The sequence below is a fragment of the Hesperophylax consimilis genome, chromosome 19 (genome assembly GCF_061612785.1).
Source record: "Hesperophylax consimilis isolate HC1 chromosome 19, BYU_Hcon_1.0, whole genome shotgun sequence".
Lineage (NCBI taxonomy): Eukaryota > Metazoa > Arthropoda > Insecta > Trichoptera > Limnephilidae > Hesperophylax > Hesperophylax consimilis.
In genome coordinates, this window is record NC_142854.1 from 2,218,697 (window position 1) to 2,244,241 (window position 25,545).

A 25,545-nucleotide genomic window follows, 5' to 3' on the forward strand; every position below is an offset into this window, starting at 1 on the left:
ATCATGATCTCAACCTCTACCACCTGAGCTAACGCCGATATGTACTAAGGCACCCTTTTTGCAATGGACCTCTCACAGGGAAATTGCGCCCTTTACACTGTCGCCTAACATGGGGCAAATTTTTTTTGTCATCCCTTCATAAGCCAACAATAGACTACCTCGTGTTCGTCAATTGAAATTCTATTCATGTACATAATTCTTGTAACAACATGTGATTTCCTTAGCAAATGTCCACAAACCGTTTTTTTTGGCGCGCTCGCAAAAAACTGGGTTCACAAAATGGTGGCCACGCGTGCTCACACCTTGCCGCGTATCGTGAACACTCACGACAACTACAAACAAACACAACAGAGTTGTTTTTGTTTCTCAACAAGCAATAAACATCACGAATTCGTGTTTGTTTATTTTTTTTTCAACGCCCATTTCAAAACCGTACCTAATGTCTCCTTTCACATAGCGAACATTACCAACAAATCACCTTCCTTCAACTAGTGTAAATAAAAACACGGGTTTGTCTCAACACTAATTATACATTTATTCCTAATAAATTATAGGTACAACTGTTTTTTCCTCTAGTGTGCAAATACGAGTGTTAACCTTCCAAGTGCCTTCGACGAGTGTTAACCTTCCAAGTGCCTTCGACAAGTTTTAACCTTACAACAAGTGACGTGAAAAGTGAAATTAAATTCATTCATTTTCTTCAACATCCTCAATTTCAAATCAGTAAATCTGTGGTCAATTTTTTCTCAACAAGTGAAAGTGACTAGTGAAACTAAAAAACACAGTTTTACAAAGCAAAGTCCTGGCCAATTTTTCTTCTCAACAAGTGAAAGTGACTAGTGAAACTAAAAAACACAGTTTTACAAAGCAAAGTCCTGGCCAAATTTCCAAAATTTCAAAACACTTAAAAAATTCCGGAACACAATCATCTTCCTTCTTCAAACATCAAGCAAACCTTCAAAATGGACTCACCCACTGTACCTACAGAAACTACATTTGGTGTAATCACCAACATTTTCCAATCAAAAAGAGAAATATTACTACAAGCTCTTCGTAAAAGGGACCTGTCGCCAACTGACAAATCAAGGAAGTCACTCATAAATTACGCCTTGTACTTCAACAAGAAATACATCAGGAATTTACGTTTTAATTGCCCCGAACCAGAGGAAGCAAAAATAATTACACCAGTACCACCTGAGTCAAAAAACATACCAGCACCGGTCATTCCACAAAATAAAAGTTACGACCTATCATCCTGGAAAATTAAATTCAACGGTCGCACCGATGTGGAAAATTTTATTGACAGAATAGAAGAAACTGCCCAAGTCAGAGGAATTCCCATAGAGATCCTACATCGCAACTTTATCGATCTCATTGCACCCGAATTGCTCTCGTGGCATAAATCACAGAAAAAAAGGGCAGATTCTTGGCCCAAACTAAAATCAGCCCTCATCAGCAGTTTTGGAAAAAAGGAAGCCCAACACAAAATAAAACTATCGCTGTTTGCAATCAAGCAACTTTCAAATGAATCAGCTGCCAACTACATACAAAGAGCTGAATTCATAAACGCCAGGCTCTCTTCACCTGTTTCGGACAACGAACTGCTGCCGATTATAATTGATGGTCTCCTCCATAAATATGAGAACATCATTACTTCACAAAAAATCCTCAGCATAAACCAACTTAACGACGTTTGCCTTCTATTGGAAACATACCAAAACAGAAGAAAAGACTCTAACGACGCAAACGAAATCACCAAACCAAGCAGATCCTCTGGTATCAAACCAGAATATAATGAAAGAAAAACCTGCTCATTCTGCAAGAAAACCGGTCATTCTCAAACTACTTGTTTTAAGCAAGCTAACCTCCAAGAACCCCGAGACACCAGAGCACCTAAGAGGCATTCTTCCCAAAACCGCTCTCCACCTCGTGACAATCTACGAGAAATTTTCAAAAAATCAAGACACAATTACGAGAGATTACACGCTCCCAATAAAGTTGTCAAACCTCCACTGGACTTTTCGAAACCCCCTCCAAATTGGGTAAACAAGAAGCAAAAAAACTAATACCCAACCTCTCGGGAATCCATTTCACTCCAAGGCCTAAGGAATGGATAGAGTGGTTGAGACACGTAAAATACTTCAACCAGGCCTTACATCTTTCAACTGTTAGTTGCAAAGAAGCTCAAGACGGAAGACCCTATGCTCAATTCTCCGTCAATAATGTCACCTTTTCGGGACTTATGGATAGTGGCGCATCTATTAGTTGCCTCGGCAATAATGCACACATACCTTTCGTCAATTGCGGATTTAGAATCAAGATGCATTCTACACACGTCACAACCGCAGACAACACAGCACAAACTGTCACAGGTTCTCTAGCACTACCTGTCAGTTGCGGAAACAAAACAATCACGATCAACTTCTTAGTGATTCCTTCAATAACCCAGAACTTTATCCTCGGTGTAGACTTCTGGAAGGCCTTTAATGTCGCCCCCCAGGTATTTAACACTTGCAACAACACCTCTCACTCCACACAAGTCAGTGAAATTCGTACAGTAATACCTTACGAAAATCTAAGTTCTGCTCAGTCACAACAATTAAAAAGGATGATCAACAAATTCGAATCAATATCCTTCGAAAAATGCGGTTTAGGACTAACTAACCTAGTCGAACACCACATCAAAACCAATGGACCACCCATCAAACAAAGGTACTATAACCTAGCTCCCCAGAAACTTAAACAATTGGAAAAAGAGTTAGACGAAATGTTGAGTTTAGGCGTTGTAGTTCCTAGTAGAAGCGCCTGGACCAACCCAACTCTACTTGTATCAAAAAAGGACGGCTCTGCACGATTCTGCATCGACAGTAGAAGGCTTAATGCTTGCACTGAGGCTGACGCCTATCCACTTCCATTTGTTCACGCCATCCTCGACAAACTACGAAACGCCAAGTTTATATCCTCAATTGATCTAAGCAAAGCTTTTTGGCAAATACCATTAGATGCTGCATCTTGCGAAAAAACTGCGTTTGTCATACCAGGTAGAGGTATGTTCCACTTCAAAAGGTTACCATTCGGCCTCAAAAACAGCCCTGCCGAACTACAAAGGTTAATGGACAAGTTATTCGGCCCAGAATCGGATAATAACTTATTCTGTTACCTAGACGATCTCATCATCATAACTGACACTTTCGAAAAACACATTGAAATGCTGGAAAAAGTCTTCCAACAACTCAAGCTCGCCGGTCTTACCATCAACTTGAAGAAATCAGAATTCTGCAAGTCCCGCTTGCGTTATTTAGGCTTTATTATCGACGAAAAAGGTCTGAGAACGGACCCAGCTAAAGTCGAAGCCATGGCAAATTTCCCCAGACCCAAAAACGCAAAAGAAGTCAAAGGTTTTCTAGGACTGGCCGGTTATTATAGAAGGTTCATCAAAGACTTCTCCAACATTGCAGCACCCCTCAACAAAATCACTGGTACACGCAAAGGCATCAGTAATTTTTTATGGTCTCCTGAAACCGAAAAAGCCTTCATCACTTTGAAATCTGCTCTACAAACAGCACCTGTGCTGAACTGCCCTGATTTCACACTTCCTTTCACGCTCCATACTGACGCTTCTAATGTTGGAATCGGCGGAGTACTAACTCAGGAATTTCCCGATGGAGAACACCCTGTAGCTTACTTTTCCCGAAGTTTAAACAAACACGAAAAGAACTACGGAATAACGGAAAAAGAGTTACTGGCAGTAATGGATTCTATTCACCACTTTCGAGGATACATAGACGGTAGCAAATTCACTGTAATTACTGACCACAGCAGCCTAAAATGGCTAATCTCCTTGAACAATCCATCCGGTAGACTCGCTCGTTGGTCATCACGCTTGTCTCAATACACTTTCGATGTCATACACCGCAAAGGCGCCGACAACATTGTACCTGATGCACTCTCAAGAATCGAGCTTGCTCTCCTAAACACCGAACCAACTGCTCCCATTTCTTCCACTAAGGACACCTGGTATCTAAAGATATTCAACGGTTGCATTAACTCTCCTCAACAGTTTCCCAATTTTATCATAAAAGAAGGACAATTGTACCGTAATTGCAAACCTCCTTTGTCTATTCTCGAAGACCATGCCTGGAAACTGGTTGTTCCTCCCGAAGAAAGAGAACAAATAATATTCAACAACCACAGTGCCCCGGAATCCATACACCCCGGAACCTTCAAGACATATAAGAAAATATCCTTGAAATATTATTGGCCCGGTCTTTTCAAACAAGTGCGAAATTATATTTCTAAATGCGACACTTGCAAAGCTTATAAACACAGCACTGCACCCCCTGCTGGTCTTATGGGTAAACCCAAACGCGCCGATAGACCACTGCAATCACTGTCAATGGATCTTATTGGACCTTTCCCCAGAAGTTATGCTGGACACATGCATATACTCAGTGTAGTGGACATTTTCACCAAATATTGTTGGATTTTCCCTTTAAAAAGAGCCACCGCATCTGCAGTTGTAAGCCTTTTGGAAAAACACATATTTATACCTTACGGAACCCCCCGTACAATTATTGTGGATAACGGAAAACAGTTCATCGCAACTGAATTTAAGGAGTTCCTGTCCAAATACGGCATAAAGGACATTTTTTATAATACTCTCTACACACCACAGAACAACACTGTAGAGCGTTATAACCAAAACATCAATACTGCCCTGGCTATCCTAGTTGATAAAGACCAACGCACTTGGTGTAAAAACTTGGAAAAAATTCAAGCAGCTATAAACAACACGGTAAATCTTACAACCGGTTACACCCCATTCTTCCTCAAACACGGCATGGAACAAATTGTTCACGGCTCTCTACATCGGAATATTGATTTCCCATCATCGGTCCCCTCATCTGAAGACCCTGTAGAAACATATGCCCACCGTTTAGAAGAACTCTCTGCTATCTACAGCGAAGTAACAGACGCTTTATTACTGGCCCACCAAAAAAGTGCGGACAGATACAACTTACGCAGGAAACATGTCACTTTTAATAAAGAGGATATTGTCTGGAGAAGAAATAACACATTGTCACAAGGTGCCATGTACTTCTCTGCCAAATTGGCACCCCGCTTTATCAAGGCTAAAGTACTGAGAAAAATCTCAGATTTGGTGTACACCCTGTCCGACATTTCTGGTAAACACATAGGCAACTACCACATAAAGGACATTGTCAAGGCTGGAAATATGGAAACAATAGAAACCATCACTCCTGTCCCTACGTTTGTACCTCATTGGCAGAAACAACCACTGCCATACACTACAAACTTTGCTTAAACAACTATCTATGACTTCTACTATTGATCTCACAAGCCGTCTACCATAGTGTTATTCGTTTTTTGTTGAAATCATTAGCCTTTTTAACCATAATGTTCTTGATTTTCATAAGTTAATCATCCATTATGGTTTGTTGTAAGTAAATCTTACACGACAAGGTACAATAAGTGTCAATTGTAACCTTGACCTCGGTACACTATTTCTTTGTATATAAACTTTTGTTACTATTCTTTTTCTCACGTTTCACTTTTTCTCATGTACACACCTTTTTTGAAACTGATCATTTCAGAAAAGAGACACCTCCTCAATGTCGGTTTGTATTTTTGGGTACGCGCGATACTCGAAAATGTTCTCCATTCCCTGTTCCCAACACACCAAGTTTTCTTGACATATCATTTTATTTTTTTTGCTCTTGTTCTTCCTATTGTCCTTCATATTTGTTCTAATGGGTTCCATCGTATAAAAACAATGACCCCTTTTGCAACATACACCCAATTGAGGTGAATGTTCTACCCCTGTAATTTGTAATCAAAATGCGTGTGTAATTCCAGTTCTGTATCGTCATTTGATTCAAGTTACACAGGTGTAACAAATATAAGTTACAATTACCATGTTAAAGTTTTTTCAGTTTTCCCAAAATTGAATGGCGCTCAACTATCCCATTTGCTCTTGTCTTTTTTCAGAATTTGATATTGACACGTCATTTCTGAAAATAATTGTTGTAAAGAAAAACAAATTGCAATTTGTCTTCCTAATCAATAACATTGTACCATGCATAACACCTTTCGGTCACATTGAGTATGTAAAATCATAGGATCTCAACTTCCTGACCCAAATCTGTTATTTTGTCGCACTTTATTTTGTCTTGAATGACATTAATTTGCCTTGTTAAAATACACCAAGCCAGGTCACTCATATTAAGTTATCCTGTGTCTCAAGGTGCCCTCCTTTTTGTATATAAAAATGTATAACATGTAAAGTTCACAACATTCGTGTTTGTGGCAATTGGTAACACCAAGCGTGTTTCCTTGCTCATTTTGTTTGGTCATTTTAAGTAGGTAAAACCCAATCAGGTCTTAAATAAACCACTACAAACCTTTATATTATAAGCAAAGAATATGTAAAGCCAAATAGGCCTCCTTTGCTATATATATATTATTTTTTTGTCTTGTATAAAAAATTCTTGTTGACATATGTCTTGTATTATGTCATCACTTACCGTGTAAACTCAACTTTTGGTTGTGTCATCACAATATATTGTAAGCAAAGAGTAAGTAAAACCAATAGGTCTCTTTCGCTATATTTGTGCGCTGTGTAAGTAATTACTACCATCACATCACATGTCTTGTACAATTGTATCTGCTTGTCATGTTACTTTTGTAATATGCTGGTACCAATAACTATCGACATCACCGAGTATGTTTATTGTGTATTTTGTTCATATGCCGTCATGTTACTTTTGTAATATGCTGGTACCAATAACTATCGACATCACCGAGTATGTTTATTGTGTATTTTGTTCATATGCCGTCTGTATTGAAATGGAAACTTCTTTATCAACTTAAACGTAAATTTGTCTTCCACCATGATACGAGAGATCGTTATAAAATCCACCATGATACGTGCGAACGTTATAAAATCCAACGCTATACGAGAAGCTCGTCATAATCACTTAATTTTTTCGCCAATGCAGCGAATAGGTAATTTGTCTCAATGTTTTGATATAAATACCTACTGTCTTACACCCTTGCAATACTAGGCTCGACCTTTTTTTTCAAAATCGTTCAAATTCTTACATGATACGTGAAGACGTCATAATACTTACCGTGATTCGTGTGAACGATATAATATCAATTGGCCTTTCTTAATTAAGATTGCCACCTGTTTATACTTGAACTACCTGACGTAGATCATTTTACCCGGATATGTCTTGTCATGTTAAAAACATTTGACACTTTTGTTTAACTTGCCAAACAGCAGGAAATTTCCCTCTTGGAAGAATTTTTTTTTAAAAAAATAACATTGAAGCTGTGCATTCAGCAAATTTTGGTTGAACTGATGCCTGTAGACTTCTTGTAACTAAACCCAAGAACTATCTACTATCCATTGACCATGGACTAATCATCGGCTTCACTTTTGATTATGAGGTATCGTGTCGTAGGAGGTCAATCTACAATTCTTATTCGCTGGGAAACGAATAAGAAAACTCCCAGGTTTGTGAAATTTGAACAAGGGTCTGTCATTTTCTCACAAATTTGTAGAAGATTAAATCGACCCCTAGTCTTTCATCCAATACACATGAAAGACTAGAATTGTATTATGTTGTATGTTATGTTTCATCACACCTTCTTGTAAATGTAATGAGTCGGGAAACCTGCTGTCAAATATATTTCGCTCTCTCCTGAAGATCGAATCCGGACTCTAGCCAGTTTTCAGCAGATTTCTGTACTCAAACATCTTCTTTCGTCATCACTTTCACCATGTACATATTGTTGAAAATTATTCACGGATTTGGAAATAGTACGATAAGCATTGGCTTATCGTCTGTCAAATAGGACAAACCTCATCCACGAATCTTTTTTCTCACCCCTTCTTCCATCATCCCTTCACCCTTCAATGAAATATATTCACTATGTTTTCTTCCTTGAAAGCCTTACGTTGTTACCGCTTTAGCGATGACATTGACCATGAAAGGTCAATTGCTTTCAAAGAAGTTATTTTTTGTCTCACTGCACAAATATGTTCTTGTATCAGTGGATTTGTATTCAGTACTATTGCACTGAATGGACTATACAGAGTCACCTCTTGATACGAAAACATATTTTTTTTCACATTTGTAAAATATCAACTAGTTAGGAACATCTCTATCTTTCTCTTTCTCTGGTTTCTGGCAAGCAAATCTCTTTCTTCTACCCAAGGCACATTTGTTTCTCTCCAACCATTTTTGCATCATTGGTCTACCAGGCAGGTAAACTTCAAGAATTTTGTTCTAATAATAATTCACCCCTGGACTAAAAAGAAGCCCAGCAGCCTCTCTCATCACCAGCTGAGCCCTCTTCATAGCCGCCTTCACTACCGTCACGGAGGTCCCCTCTCTTCAGCCTCGTTATATAAAAAGCACCCGACCACACTCAACTCAATCAAGTGTGAGCCGTTTGTGCAGTTGCGAACAAGTTGTCTCACAATATAATGACACTTTCCAAACAACAACCTCCGAGCATGTCAGCTCCAGGTTAGTTGTCCGTTCCTGCCAAATCAACAGTTGTCTTTTGCTCCATCAAGCACTGACACAAGCACTGTCTTGCAAATACCAAAACACGCAGACCAACCAGTCGCCGTTCATGCAGACTCACCAAATGCCGTTTGTGCATACTCACCACCAACCTCCATTTGGCACCAACCCATGTTACTCGCAGCCCTGCACGCTTTAATAACCAGTACAACCTTGCTTACTACCAGCATGGATCCACTCTGGCATCTCTACAAACCTGAAGCACCTATTTTGACCTCTGTGATAGTAGAACCCCTCCGCAACAACAAAGTTCCACACCGTGTTCTTTTCCAAGACCCTAGTGTTCATTTGAGTGTAATCTCAAAGGGTCATGTGTTAGTGAAAATAACAAGTGCTACGCAAACTCCGACCCACTACGCAAACAAACTACGCTTCGCAAATCTTAGCTTCCCGGACCAATGATAAATTTAGAGTCATTTTTTTTTCTCTCTTTCAAAATGTCACTGTGTTTTGTCTTGTCATGTCATGTCATATGTTACTGTGTTCTGTCTTGTCATGTCATGTCATATGTCACTGTGTTTTGTCTTGTCTTGTCATGTCATGTCATATGTTACTGTGTTCTGTCTTGTCATTTCATGTCATATGTCACTGTGTTTTGTCTTGTCTTGTCATGTCATACGTTACTATGTTCTGTCTTGTCTTGTCATGTCATATGTTACTATGTTTTGTCTTGTCTTGTCATGTCATATGTCACTATGTTCTGTCTTGTCTTGTCATGTCATATGTCACTGTGTTTTGTCTTGTCTTGTCATGTCACTATGTGTTTTATGTTTGTCATCAATTAGCTAGCACACCCAACAATCTCTCTCTCTCTCTCTCTCTCTCTCGCAAGCCAGTGGCATGTTTTAAGTAAAAGAGGATTCTTAGGCCTATTGCTTCATTGCCACGTCGCTTTTTCTCGGGCGGGCGGGGATGTGTCACGTAACGAATCGGACACGTTCAAAACTCCCGCGAATTCAAATTAGTCAGCGGTGAGTTGTTACCATTGTCGCTGTGCGCGCGCGCCTGCCTTGCACGGCCAAGTTGGTAAAACTGCTCTACGCTCGACACGCCGGCCATTCAAATCACCAACGGCCGCCCACACTCACAATCTAGCCTTGGCCCTGTCAACATGTCTGTTTTGCTATCAACCATGACGCCATGATTGCGCGCCTAAATTAACGGCCGCTTTGTACAAGTATTTTCGAAGCCTGTACCTAATTGCTGTGCCTACTCACCATAGAGAAATGTACGCGTAATAGCGCGTACAGTACGGAAGATAACCCTCCTTTTGTGGTTCAACATGTACGCGAAACCTACTACAAATTCATGTAAGCGGATTAACTATCTTTACCTTTTATGTGCCTTTTGTGACTTGAATTATGCCTACACACACGCTTGCCAGCCAGAACCTAAATTATCAAGAGAGATTGTTCCTAACGAAACGCTAGGAATATTTAGGATGTAAATGACCCATCTCATTTGTGTATCTGTTTGTAATTGTGCTTTGTGAATATACTATCATACCCCATTAATGCGTTTCCTTTGACGAATTCGAAGTGGTTTGTTTGGCAATCAGTTCCCCGTGTAAAAGCCGTAGCTGACCTGACGCCTGATGATCATGATCTCAACCTCTACCACCTGAGCTAACGCCGATATGTACTAAGGCACCCTTTTTGCAATGGACCTCTCACAGGGAAATTGCGCCCTTTACAACATATATAAAAATCCATTCGAAATTTCGGTCTGAAATATCAATATTAGGAAAGCAAGGGATCTTTCCAAAACAGAAAAAATCGGAACATGGTCCATGGGACAAAAAAATTTAGTTACCTCTGATCTAACAGATCAAACTCAACTACAGAGACTTACAGGATCATTCCAGGGACTTTCTAGAGACCCTTGCTGGTTTGGTCTGATTTTCATCCTCTGTATAAAACAATGTGACAAATAATGATCTATTTCAAGTAATGGGCAGAAGCTTATTAAATCCCCAGCCATGTGAGGCTGCACAGGAATTGGATTTCTTAGAATTCTGATTTTGTCAAATAATTTTTACTAAGGCAAGAGAGGTATAATGGTTCAGAAAAAGTAATAGAAGCATACCCCATAATTGGAGAGACGTATGCACATTGCACACCATAACTTGGAATAGGTATGATTCTACTTTATAACCTTAAATTTATTTGAAGAAAATAACCAAATAAAATGCCTGCTAGTATATTAATATAACAACTTCCAAAAATTTGGCATAAATGCCACTGCGACAGCAGGGCAGCATACTCAGTTGGAAACAGTCGAACCAAACCAAGCCCAAGGTCCGCACCAAGCACCTCTCCATAACGAAATGAAACATGCTTTGATTTCGTGTTTGTATAGGCCTGACAACTCTATTATTATATACTTCTATGATTGTTAGTGGAACATAGGTAATTATTGCCCGCTTATGGAAATTTTGACTTTGATTGAGTGTAGGTTTGACCCCATCCACCACATTACAAAACAATAAATAGTTGCATAATATTTCATTCATTAGGTACCTACCTTGAATCGATTATATTACACCATAACTAAATGACATATTTTTTCAATTAACAAATAAAGCATATAGCTAAATGTGCAGTGATTGTTTACTTGTTCATAGTGATTCCCACAATAATGACAGTGATTGTTCACTTGTTCATAGTGATCCCCACAATAATGACAGTGATTGTTTACTTGTTCATAGTGATCCCCACGATAATGACAGTGATCGTTCACTTGTTCGTAGTGACTTCCACAATAATGACGGCCATTTCCCACTTTAGTGTTTCCATAAAAATCGTTAATAAAACAACCTAAATATGGTACAAACTTACTTATTTTGTTTTATTATCAATAATAATAGGTTAAACATATGGATAATATAAGGAAATTGCAAAAACCTGCAATATTGAAAAAAAATTCGATGCGCATCACAAAATCAATTTTAAATAACGTGGCTGTTTCTGCCGGAATGGCAGTTTTTCCGTTCACATGGAAGTAACAGAGAAATCTGTTCAAAAGTATTTGGTGAAATATTTACATACGAGAAAAGGACAATCAAATTGAGAGTGGACAGTCACTTGTTGCGGGCAATCATAATCTAGTTTACCCTAAAAGGAAGTAATCAGTTGTTCGATGAAAACTAAATATAATAAAAGTTGGGTTACCTTTCTAGACTTGACAGCCTGCACAGTTTGGTTAACCGTCTGTTGCGCTTGCTGTGCGCGGTTCCTGTCGATGAATATGGTGCCCCACATCCAAGCGCACAGGCCAAAAGGCCACAAGTAGAACAGAGCGCGCTTGCTGATCACGGTGCCTTCTTTCATGAGGGGCCACAGTATCGCCAGAGCTGCCAAAAAGAAACGATATTCATTTCTGTTGTGTCTCCGTGGTTTTCTCACAAACTCTCAAAACACTTTGGACTTTATTGTAATGGGCTCTGATATCTTACTAAGAGGAATAATCTGGACCCTGACCTTGAGATTGCCACCTTATTTATTATGCTGTTATTCTCGACGGCTAACACCATCTACAGGTAAGCTAATAGATTAAACTAATGCCGTCTATGGGTGGGCTCGTGTACTAATATCAAGGATATGTCAATTTAAAAGTTTTGCAGTTTATTTACTGTTGGAAAACCTGGAGAGGCTGTGAAAAGATTGTGACTTATCGGAACTACACAGGCAACAGGTGAGAATGCTGTCATTGTTTTAAAAGTATTTCAAAGGACGGTGTTCTGAAGAACTAGCGTCATTGATCCCTGTGGCACCGGTGTATAGTCGGGAAGCACGCCAAATGAGCAACAATTTCCATGGTTGACAATTGTCACATGAGAGTCAACATTGTAGCTGAACGATTTGCAGGCCTTTGTATTTCCTCACTCCTACAATATGTGTCTCTCCAAAACCCATGTACACTCTTTGCTCTCCTCAAAAGACCCATCACACACCATCCGAAAAGTTGATATAGGCCCCGATAACATATGTTAGTGTAAAAAAAAACAAAAAAATGGTATTTTGATTTCACGATTTTCACGGAAGAAGCCGGGCATGTCCCAGAAAGTATTGAAAGAAATATATTTACATATGAGATCGATGGCGCTCTGGTGGTTCAAGAGAACGATATTCCCTGTGGTGTTGTCGATGTTGTGTGCTCCCCGCACCTCCCAGGAGAGTCCAATTAGCTTCCCGCATGCTCGGCATAAGTAAGCTGGTATTCTGCAAAAATAAAAGGTATCATAACTCTACGCAAATAGTGTGGAATAGTTATAATGCCTCCAACTTCTGACATTCATGACTTTCCCCTACATTTTGATGGCAGTATGCTACACTAGCGTCTCCTAGCGGCACGAGTTGTGAGGCTTGATTTACTTCCATAAATTTGCATGATTATGCCTTGCTACACTAGTGCCTCTAGTGGCCAGAGTTGCCAGCCAATTTTTCATTAACTGCAAATGGAAAATAATGCATTTTAATGGTTATTTCATTAAAATAAAAATCGATTGTTCACTTGGCGGCTATTTGTATTGATGTGAAAGTTTTAAGGTTAGTTTATTCTTCACTTATTTAAACCAATCTATGAATCTGAGAACCTAATACATATAGGTTCTAAGTTTCTAAAAAGGTTTAATAAAAAATACTAGCTTATTAAATGAATTTTAGTATTACATAACCATGTATCTTATCTTTTTTTTCAGTAGCTCCACACAGGAGGCCATGAGGAAAATAATTTCCCTCACGGTGTCTATGTCATCTTTGGGGATGCTGTGTGGAGGGTCTTTTCAAGGAAAGGAAGAAGAGAAAGTTATGGTAAAGAAAAAGATATGAGATGAAGGGTGGGTAGGAATTGATTGTTAGAGGGTCCAGGAGTGACGGTTGTAAGAAATCCATCCCTCCTACTGCTGTGCAAAGCGACGAGCCGAGAAAGTCCGGCTGGAGGACAAAAGGTCTCCCTCATCCAGTCTAGTCTAGTCTAGTCCGACCTAGAAAAACCTCACCCAATGAACCCGGGCACCGGGGTAACTTGGGGTGACCTATGGCTTATGTGTTGGTTATCCAATAAATGTTTTTTAGGGCGGCTGTAACTATATCCGCCTATTAAAATATAACTGTATATTCTCTTCTGGAGGGCGGACCCTTTCTAGTACAAACAAAAACCTATTAGGTGAATGTTATATTCCCATCTGCGGTAAATTCTCGTTTTTTTCAACATTAATTTTCACACAATTTTCCTTAGGGCATATTTATGTGTCAAAGGCAAAGATTTTATACATTGTTTGCCGTTCCGTACATACATTGTTCCAATATGAAACAAATAATTTTCAAAGTATTTGTCATTTTTGTGATGTTTTTGTTGAATCTTTTTTGACAGCTGCAAGGTCAATATTGTTGCTCTAGAAAAATAAAATGGTTTATTTTGTTGTTAGAAGTATCTGAAGTCGCACACTAATTAGTACTGATATGGGTTATCTCCCTAATAATCTGTTAACCTACTTCTTTGTTAGTAATAAATATTAATGGATTTTAATTTGACGTACATATTATGAGCTTATATTTATTTAGCCATACTCAATCAGAGAGTCAATATATTTGGCCTGTCTTGACTTAAAGAATCAAAAGGTTTGTGTAAATTTAGCTATATCTAGTGCCACCTAAATGATCCATTATATTTATATAGGGAATCACACACATTACACACTTAAACGATATTAAACATTATAACAAAGTTTTCAATTATAACCCATTCGAAAAAACTATACCAAGAAATGAACTTATTGAAAATTAGAATATTGTACGATTATAACATGCCTTTTAATCTACAAAAAATACAAAATGAACTAATACACACGAACACAATATTTATTAAAATGTCACAAGTACACAATCACTGTACAAGACAACACAATAAATATTACACAAATACTGAGAGTGGTAAAAGAAGGATAAGCCACGATGTATACAGATTTACAATCTCCTTCCCGATAGCCTCAAAACAGAGAATCGAATAAATAAATTTAAAAAAAAATGTAATTGAAGAAGAAGATAATACGCATAAATTTAAATGAAATGTGAAACAGAACAAGACACAGAAAAATAAAAATATAACGATAAAAGATTTAAAAAAAACTGTTCACTGTTCAGCCAAGTGAACAAAATTATAATATAATTTATTTTTCAAAATAAATATTCATTCTAGACTTGCAGAAAAGTCAATAGATGTCGCACATTAAAAAAAATAAGATAGGTTTATCTAAAAAGACGCTGTCTAGATTGCATTTAGTTCGTGTTGAATCTTGCGATCATACATAAAGATAGTTGCCATTAAAAATGTGCGGTGAAAAAATGAAGACAATGTTGGTAGTTCTTATTCGAAGTATGATACAGTTAAAAGTGACCGAGGGGGATAGGGTCCCATTAGCTCAGTTGGTAGAGCGGTGTCCCGGAAAGACAAGGGTCCTGGGTTCGAGTCCTAGATGTGACCGTATCCTTTTCTGATTTTTCTGTTTCAGATTTTCGTTTAAAAACCACTAATATTGTCTTCGATAATTAAATTATAATATAATTGTTAAGATAATATATTATGTATTATTGTTATATTATTAATTTTATATAGCTTGTATTTATGTAATTAGTAACGAAGTGAAATATGTATATTTCTTTAACCTTAATAAATAATAAAAAAATGTTAATTAACTAGCTAACATTTCTAGCAATTTCCTAAGTGATGATTGTAGCTAAAAAGAATGGCTGATATGTATTACCAAATGTTTTAATTACTTACAACGCATTTTTGTAATTCCTTGGATTCAAGAACATGAAGGGCAACACTATGGTGGCGCTGATCAAACTCGAAACGGTGAAAAATGTAAACTGAAAAAATAATAACTTATTTAGCACTTTTTGTGTTTGGCATACAATTTATTACAGATAGATTAAAGCTCTTCAAGAAACTGTAGAAATTTAATAAAAGGAACTAAAATGTTTTATTCCTGTGGCAACACTGAGAAAAATGAAGTTGGGAATAAATTATGGAAGATTCAAATTTGAGGTTATGATTGACTCCGGAATCTGATTTAAAATATCGGAATATTAGTAGGACTTAATCCGATCTTATTTTTAAATGCTGAAAGTGCACCTTTCTTCCACATAGTTTTTTTTTCTTTAATTTTATCTAACGTGTAATAATATTTAAAAGTGTTCAAAAAACTTTTCATCATGTGATCTTCTTAATATTTAGAATCATTTTAAATTGGCGCCTAATGGTTAGGCAAAATGCGTAGCATGAATTGGCGCCTAATGGTTAGGCAAAATACACAGCGTGAATGGGCGTACGCATATTACATAGCATGCATTAATTAGCGTCTAATGGTTAGGGAAAATACAGGGTTTTCCAATAAGAGGTGTTATTTTGATATTCAATCGTAAAATATCAATGGTTTCGTTGCTTGTGTGGTACGTAGCGCCGTCTTGTTGAAAGTAAACGTGTCCAGATCAATACCATCCAATTCCGGACATAAAAATAATTAATCATCTCTTGATAGCGCAAGCCATTCACCGTAACTGTTGCTCCAGCCTCATTTTCGAAAAAGTATGGTCCAATGACTCCGCCGGACCATAAACCGCGCCAAACAGTCACACGTTGAGGATAGAGAGGCTTTTCAACAATAACTCTTGGGTTGTGACAATTTTGCTTGTTGACGAAGCCACCGAGGTGGAAATGGGCCTCATAACTCAAGATGATTTGCATTTGATTCACTCAAGCGAATTTTAATAATTTCAATGCGTTGTTGAAGCGTGCATCGTTCCATTTTTATTAATGGCGTAGTTTCTACTAGTCAAATGTCAAAAAATGACAGCTTCAAAAGTAACATCTACCGAAATAGCGGGCTATTCAAAATAACACCTCTTATTGGAAAACCCTATATACAGCATGAGTTAGCATACACACATTACACAGCATGCATTAATTAGCTTCTAATGGTTAGAGAAAATACACCGCATGAGTTAGCATACACACATTACACAGCATGCATTAATTAGCTTCTAATTGTTAGTGAAAATACACCGCATGAGTTAGCATACACACATTACACAGCATGCATTAATTAGCTTCTAATGGTTAGAAAAAATACACCGCGTGAGTTAGCATACACACATTACACAGCATGCATTAATTAGCGTCTAATAGTTAGGGAAAACAAACAGCGTGAATTGGCATGCACACATTACACAGCATGCATTAATGGTTAGGGTAAATACACAGTATGAGCGCCCTTGAGGTGATTTTTTACGAAAAAGGCGCTATATAAACTAGCCAATTATTATTATGAATTGATGCCTGAGTTTTTTTTTGTTGTTTGTTTTTGGGGTGTTATGCCGTGTTGCGCTAACTCCTTCTTTAGCCGACGTTCCGGATAGCGTTGCAGTGTCCATCATCAGGGCAGATCCGGTAGATCATATTCGGATCTACCGGATCTGCCCTGATGATGGACACTGCAACGCTGTCCGAAACGTCGGCTAAAGAAGGAGTTAGCGCAACACGGCATAACACCCCAAAAACAAACAACAAAAATGCTTTTGGCCGTGAGAATCTAAAAACTTACCTGATGCCTGAGTGGTTAGGAAAAATATAAATTTCCGTGTCTCACTGCCATATTGCAGGGTAGGTAATAGCACTACATTGTAGTGTTATTACTAGGCCTACATTACTGGAAAACTTGAATTGTAAAAAATATTGTACCTAATAAAAAAATAAAAATAAAAATTGTGTACTTCTAATTTTGCTTCTTTACACAATTTTTTCTAACGCAAACCGCGTTCATTCCTCCATCAATGGAGATTCCTGCATGTATCCTTATTTCAATATCTCTATTAGCATTTCCGTCTCTAACACATTATTATTTGATATACTTATTTTCCCACGGCGCGTTTTGAACCCGTGATCTCTGGGACCAGAGTCAAGGAGCTATCTGCTCGGCCAGGGAATTGATAACCTAGTTTGCTACAGCTGTAAATACACGGAGAAAACTTACTGATTTTAAATATTCTTAATTTATTAAAAATCTGGTCAAATTAATCGTTCTCCTGTTGAATACGGGATTGGAGGCTTATAACGAAAGATTTGTTATGAGGAAGCCGGAACTCGTGTTCTTCAAAATAATACTATTTTCGTATCTCGTACATTATATTTATTCGGACAAGACAGATTTTATTATAAAATGGTCTTGCAGTCACATTTTTAACAGTATCTTGATAAAAAAAGCCGTACTCATTTTTCTCCGTGCACCTTTTTTTATTTTTTTTTATTGGTTTTCAAGCTACAATCCCGTTAAACTGCAATAAAGCAGTTTGTCAACAGGATGTTAATGTACAATTACATACATACACACAAAATATTATTACTATAACTATACAATTAACACACCTAAATTAGTATAAACTATCTCTATTTAGTAACCATTGTTTCAGCATATATCTCAATCTATTTGTAGAATCGCAATTTTTTATATTAATGGGTAACATGTTAAGCATTTTTGGCACGTTAAATTCTAGGGTTCGCCGTCCGTATTTATTATTATATTTTGGAACAAGCATTCCTTCATTCTTTGTAAACCTTGTATTATATTCATGTTCCACTTTCCTTTTATAATCAGACTCAGATATATATTGAATCAATATTTTGTACCATAATAAGGCCTGCACCGGTAATATTGTTAAATTCCGATACAACAATGATATGTTTCGTCTCTGTGAAAAAATATGTTTTCGAGCTAATAACTTAACCATAGAATGTTAACCAATCTTCTTACATGAAATGAAAACCAAACATCACCCTAAATTTCTTTACTTACCAGATTTATAACAGTAGTAGACAAGAAACCAATAAGAGTAATTCAAGTGCCTTACCTTCAGGTAGTACCTCGCCGCTGAACTAATGTTATATAGGATGATTAAAAACATCATAAAGCAGCCGAATAATATACTGTAGGGCGCCATATTTCCCTGAAACAAAAACAGAAATACTTCGTTAATACCTTTTTATGATACACTACCATAAATAAGAGAAACAAGAGAGATTGCCAACATCTTTCATCCATACTACTGAAAATCACATCTACATACGGCAGCGCCCCGCCTTTGTATCTACCTACACATAAAACGCACAACTTTCATTACATACTAGCTTTGAGAGTCCGTTCAGTTTGGTCGAACCACCATAATAAAGCTAGGCTTGTCTGTATGTGGTATGTGTTATTTTGTTCGTTATTTTTTTATTTATTTATATGTCAAAGTAAGTTTATATTATCAGTGTGTTTTTAAAGTTAAGGTTTAAAATATATATCTTCAATTTATATTTGTAATACTTTTTGATAATACAATATTAAAAAGTTTTACCCTACGATATTTGTAGTTAATTTGCCTCATTGTTTTTCTTTACATTTTGGAGTTGGGAGAATTGACGTTCGTCTGAGTTTTTACATTTTGTAGTTGGGAGAATTGACGTTCGTCTGAGTTTTCACATTTTGGAGTTGGGAGAATTGACGTTCGTCTGAGTTTTTACATTTTGTAGTTGGGAAAATTGACGTTTGTCTGAGTTTTCACATTTTGGAGTTCGTCTGAGTTTTCTATTATTTTTAAATGGTGCAGTTTTATTTAAAATACTATCTTTAATTGTAATTTTGTAATGTTACATGATAGAAGTATAATGTTTTTAGTTTTCTGACTTTGAATTCTTTAAAAATAAATTCTGATGAATAAATACGGTGTACATAGAATTATAGAAGTTTAGTAAATATAACTTAAAATCGATGAACGAAAAGTGTATGTTAAGATAGCTGGTGACCCCGCAACAAAACACTTTGATTTACGAGCCACAGTTTGAAAACCCGTGGCTTTGATAGTAATTCATAATTCTCTTTGTAATCCAGTTTATACAATTGACATTGGAGAGCTAGTTGGAATACAAAAGACGAATTCTTGGTACGGCAAAACACTATACATGTGGTGTTATTGCTGGTCAGTGGTCACTATGCCGCTGACACATTGTTGTATCGAGATACGAAAGATTCCAATCTACAAATGGAATCACAAGTCAAGTTTCAGTGTGAGGAAGTAACCACCGCACCTTTATTAAGTGCGTGGAAAATCAATTTAAAATGAATAGTTACAAGGGAAAACTACATGCCCGAAAATGAGCAGATGAACTCAGTATATTTATATAATGGATAACCGGTTGAAATAAATTCAATTATGAGTGAGTATTTTAATTTTAACTCGTTAATTTTAGTGCAGAGTGGAAAAGTTGAGTGCAAGAAATGCATAGGTGAACTCGATGTTCATAGGAAAACTGCATAATATCAATGAAAATGGATAGGGGAACTCGATGTACATAGGAAAACTGCATAATATCAATGAAAATGGATAGGTGAACTCGATGTTCACAGGAAAACTGCATAATATCAATGGAAATGGATAGGGAACTCGATTTTCATAGGAAAACTGCATAATATCGATGGAAATGGATAGGGGAACTCGATGTTCATAGGAAAACTGCATAATATGTCAATGAAAATGGATGATATTATGGGAATACTTAATATTGCTAAACACGCATTTTTGATTTATTGTGAAATCTTCAGAAAATCAGTCAGAAACTAAAAAAAAAGAGTATTCATTATTTAATATTTATTGACCAAGATAATTATAGAGAAGGATAGTGTAATGATGAAAATTATTAGTAAATAACAATTTTTCGATACGGGAGACCCTGAGGTAAAAAAATTCCTTCAGGGCCTGTCATCTTTGGGGATGCTGTGTGGAGAATCTATTAATTAGGCTATTTGTATGGAAATTACGTAAAAAATCTTCATTCTAAAACTTTCCATCAAGAACGCGTATTTATCTTAGATTTATGTAAGAGGAAATTCCTACAAAATCTCCGGATTACATCTCATGTACTATTTATACACAATCAATCACATATATATACACCAAATGGCAAGTATGTTTTACATTCGAGTGATATGTCAAGATTGTACATTTGATTCCGGTTACGATTTGACATTTTTTATCAACTCCATTGACTGGATAGAAAAACCCGATTAACGACAATAATAATTTTAACTAACCCGATTTAAATAACCCGATTAACGACAATAATAATTAAAGTCGACGTCTATAAATGTAATAAAGTGGTTTAAAACAAAGTTATTCTTTAATTTGTGTAATAATAATTTTACTTTCTCATAAAAAAAGTCAAATGAAAAGGTCAAATACATTTCTGGCACGTGTAATAACTTCTTCGAGTACGTACGTGTGAATAATGCATTTTTAACAATAAACAATAATCTAATCAACAAGTCAACTTAATATCAGCGTGTTATTTTTGAGAAATTCGGAGCCTGTGGGCTGTTGTGAGGCTGAAGCGAGTGGGGAAGGGAAGGAGATGTGAAAGAGGAAGGTTGAGAAGAACCTAGATGTTCAGATCTGGTCACCAAACACGGCTAAATCCATTCATGCTGCCCTGAAATCCTATAGATTTTCGATGGTAATTAAAAACCCCTCGTTTGGAATTTAAAAATATTGTCATCTGTTTAACAATATCAGCCAACGGCTGATTCAAGCGTTTCCATAATACATGCAATATGTTAAAAATTGTATAAATAGCTCAAATGCGATGGTGGCTAAAAACTGAGCCATTTAGATACTCGCTTGTACCTAGATTGCATGCAGTTGGCAATGTTTTCTCAGAAATTGTAGATCTGTTCAACTGCACGTAATATAGTTACAAGAAGGCTATAATAACATACCTCAGTAACAATTACAATTAAGTTTAGCATAATACCATTCTTCTGTAGGGGTTCTGTATAATTTTAAATGCAATTTTTATTATTGGTTACTGTTTCACTGAATTGTTATGTTCATATTATCAAATGTTTGTAAAAGCTCTTATTGGCGTATAATAAATAAATAAAATAAAATAAAAATCAATAACATCCGGATCAATCTATCAATCAATCTCAAAATATGGTTGTTATGATTTATGCATCATACAAATAATCAAGTACATTTTTACCTGATTTATAATTGATGGATTTCACTAATAATTACGTTTATCATAGCTAAAATATAAATTATCAGATCTCTGATAATTATAATCAGTACGTATTGTTAATAAAAATTGTGTAGAGTTGTTACCAGTAAAACATTTCGGCTTATTGATAATGTTATAAGTATATTTATAATAGCTGTTGCGAAATTCTATTTGACGGGAAGCAACGGAGATTTTTTTTAATGATTGATGATTTGAAGATAAAATAAGTTTGACATTTAACAAGGAGAAATTTTTACAGTTTTTTTGTTGTTATACAATTTTATATGAATAATAATCACCCGAGGGATTATTGAATTGAAGCCAAATGAGGATAATTATTCAATTACAAACATGATGAACAGGAAAACTATTAAAGTCAGGTCAGTACCTGGCTATTCAGATCTGGTCACCAAACATGGCTAAAGCCATTTCAAGCATAGTTTCAATTTCGAATGGTGGTCTTACACCAGGGACATACTGATAGTATCTTCCACTCTGGAACGTGCCTTAAAAATAATATGCATTATTTTAAATGAATAAATTGTTTTATAACACAAATTCATTCAATAAAATTTACTTGCGTATCCCAATTTGAATTGCTAGTATAATCTTACCCGTCGACAACGGAGACCGTCTTCGAAAAGTTTTAGTTAAACAGTTTTTAAGGTTTGTTTTTGTCGTTTTTTTCTTTAAAAGTGCCTACTTATACGTAAAAGATAATTTATAAAAACACGTAGTTATTTTTAAATAATCCTTTCGCTGGCACCTAGACACAAAACATGCATAAGTAATACCTTTTTTTAATTTTTTGTTAGGAATGATTGGATTGAAACAAGAAAATAATGGCATTTTACATTTTTAGATATATATACGTAAGTGTTTTACTTCGTGAAAATGTCTCATTTTCCCGTGCACATAAATCAGGAATATTTATTTTATATATAAAATATCCTCTTAAATAATATATCGGTACGCACCGATGAACAGAAACTTCCAAAATAAAATAAAACCTAAAAATTGTTCAAAGACGCGAAGCTACTAGTTCACAATGGAGAGCTGATACCAACTCTAATGGGCAGTGTGGCAGAGAAATGATGAAAGTAGACTGATTTTTTTACTCCAGAAATTAGATTCCTGCATATTAAGAAAGAGACGCTTAGAAGATTTGGGTATGTAGAACGAATTAACGAAGAAAGGACTGTAATGAAAATACTACGCGGAAGTTAATGGAGGATGCCAGAGAAAGACAAGTCACGATCAAGTGAACAAATACTTGAGTCGGGCCATGTCAAGAGTGGGAATAACAAAAATGAAAAGTATGAAACAATGAATGACTGTTGCCGAACTAACACCAAGTTACACTGACTATCAAATCAACTATGCAGTTTCATTAAAGTTATGCTTTTGATGTGTAGGTAGAAACAAAGGCGGGCGCTGTAGATGCGATTTGTTGTAGTACGGGTGAACAATAACAGATATCTATGACATGAATAAATGAAAAAAGGTTTTATTAAAGTGTTTATTCGTGTTAAAATAAACCCCTTTTTATGGAAGTAATATAAAACTATTTATATGCAAAAGTAATGTTTTTTATGTGAGATTTATCTTCCATTTAAATATATCTGCACACTTTGACTGCTTTTAAAAAAATCGTTTATTGAAAATATACAAAAAATATTGATTCTGGTAATACGCTTTTTTGCAACAGCAAAAAACCAGCAGTTAAAAAAATTATTAATTTAAAAAATATATTTATCACATTTATGACTGTTTTTATTATGATATTATTGTTTGAACACTTCATGCTTTAAGGTCAAATATATATTTATAAGTTAGCAAATGAAATTTGTCCCGTTCCATTGGGACTGTATTTCAGTAATTTTTAAAGTTAGCGAGGAAAGCATTTTCCCCGTTTCATTGGGCGGTATTTCAGTAATTTTTAAAGTTTGCAAGGGAAATAATTTATCCAGGTTCATTGATCCTATTTTTCAGTAATTTTTAAAGTTAGCATGGAAACTTTTGATCCAGTTTCATCGGGCGATATTTCAATAATTTTTAAAGTAAGCAATGGGAGGTGTTTTATCCCGTTTCATTTGGCCGGTATTTCAGTATTTTTTGGTACTGGTATCACTCGACTTATCTTACTAAAGAGCAACTTGAAAAACGTAAATAGCACTAAAGAGAGTAACCGATTTCCTAATATATTAATGGCAACAAATAGAAAAATTAAAATTTCTTAAAAAAAATAATAAAAGAAAGTTAATGGTTACATATTTATCTACATCTACGTCAATATATATCCGATCATTTCTATTAACATTGAATCCGACCAACGCGTGCGGATTGTTAGGAAATTTATGTATAATACGGTTCAATGTACATTTAAACACTGAAAATATAATCCGATAGACATGTGTACTGGGAGTGTCAGTGTGGCCATAGCACAATCAAATTATCAATTCTGGTTAAATTGGTCATAGGTCACATCCACATTACGATGCATAACGCACTGAGCCGCCCCAAACTAGCAAATAGTAATAGCAACGTAAAGTGTAAGAAATCACTATAATAAGTGACGTTTACGTCAAAGTGGAAGAAGGAATTAAAAGGAGAAATATTGGCTTGACTCACTCACAATGAAATTCTTAAAAAACTCTTAACTCACTAACAATGAAAGTAACGAAAACCAAATACTTACTAACTAACGAATATTCTAAATTTTAATCTTAACCTAACATTAATAGAAAAAATCTTCTCTGAACCGGAATTATGACTGCCCATGCCTCGACCAAGTAAATGACATCAAATATTTAGCACTCACCCAAAGGTTAAAGACAAAACTCAAACGCAAATTGGAAACTAAATATACATAACTTAATTGATAGTCCTGCCATCCTTGCCACTATTAAACTACATGTGCCGACTAGGAATACAAGACAAAATATAACATTCTTCTGTAATACATACTCGACCAACTATCAGACACACTCACTGACCAATAGGATGCATGATCTGGGCAACAAGTATGGGGGTGCTATTGATTTATTTATTGACTCCATATATAGAATTAAGCATAATCTACACCAACACTTTGTTGATTCCTACAAATTAGAGTAGCGTTGGTAAATTAGTTTTAATGATTTGTTTTATATGTAGAGTTGTTGTAATTTCTTTTTACTTTATGTTAATCTTAAGTTTTACTAATATTGCTTCATATTTTTTTAATATTTTCTCATTATACTTGTAATCACAATTTTACAAGTGTGTATTTTTTACCTTCTTTAAAATGGATTACATCTATTTACTGTCAATATCTCCTGTATAATACATATTATCTTATTGTACTGCATCATGTATCACCTCGTTGTAAAAGCCTTTTTAGGCGTATATATAAATAAATAAATAAATAAATAACTTCATTTATATTCTTTTTCAAACAAACATGGAGTTTCCTTAAGGCGAAGCTTAACGCTAAATCACTTTTTGATTAATCTTTATAACGAATTAGTGTACATTATGAATACCAAAAAATATGCCTTAGATAAATTGAAGGTTTTTATAACGTTTCGCTTGAGTAGAATACAAATAAAATAATAAATTACTCAATAAAAAATATAAATGTAAGCTACTAAAAAAAATATTTTTTCAATAGAAATGTATGAACGCGGAAAGGAAACAAGTTTAAAAATTACAGTATTATAGCTAAGATTATCTGTGACAGTTTCACTTGATTACATTTTTTGCTTTCTTATAAAATTATATACAAATTAAATGAAAAGCAGTTTTTTGCTTGAAATCGAACGTTTCTAGACTCCGTTTGTCAAGCGATTTT

At 35.8% G+C, this 25,545-nt stretch overlaps 1 protein-coding gene across 2 annotated transcripts in view; it reads right to left on the minus strand.

Annotated features, from left to right (window-relative positions):
* LOC149414642 (1-acyl-sn-glycerol-3-phosphate acyltransferase alpha-like) overlaps nucleotides 1-25,545 on the minus strand; it is a 55,824-nt gene that overhangs the window by 2,412 nt on the left and 27,867 nt on the right. For both annotated transcript variants that reach the window (XM_089643426.1, XM_089643425.1), the window contains exons 2-5: nucleotides 18,527-18,622; nucleotides 15,402-15,490; nucleotides 12,705-12,838; nucleotides 11,789-11,970 (exon numbers count right to left, since the gene is read on the minus strand). In XM_089643426.1, coding sequence (XP_089499552.1) covers nucleotides 11,789-11,970; nucleotides 12,705-12,838; nucleotides 15,402-15,490; nucleotides 18,527-18,616 — 495 coding nt within the window. In that variant the 5' untranslated portion in view covers nucleotides 18,617-18,622. The remainder of the gene's footprint in view (nucleotides 1-11,788; nucleotides 11,971-12,704; nucleotides 12,839-15,401; nucleotides 15,491-18,526; nucleotides 18,623-25,545) is intronic.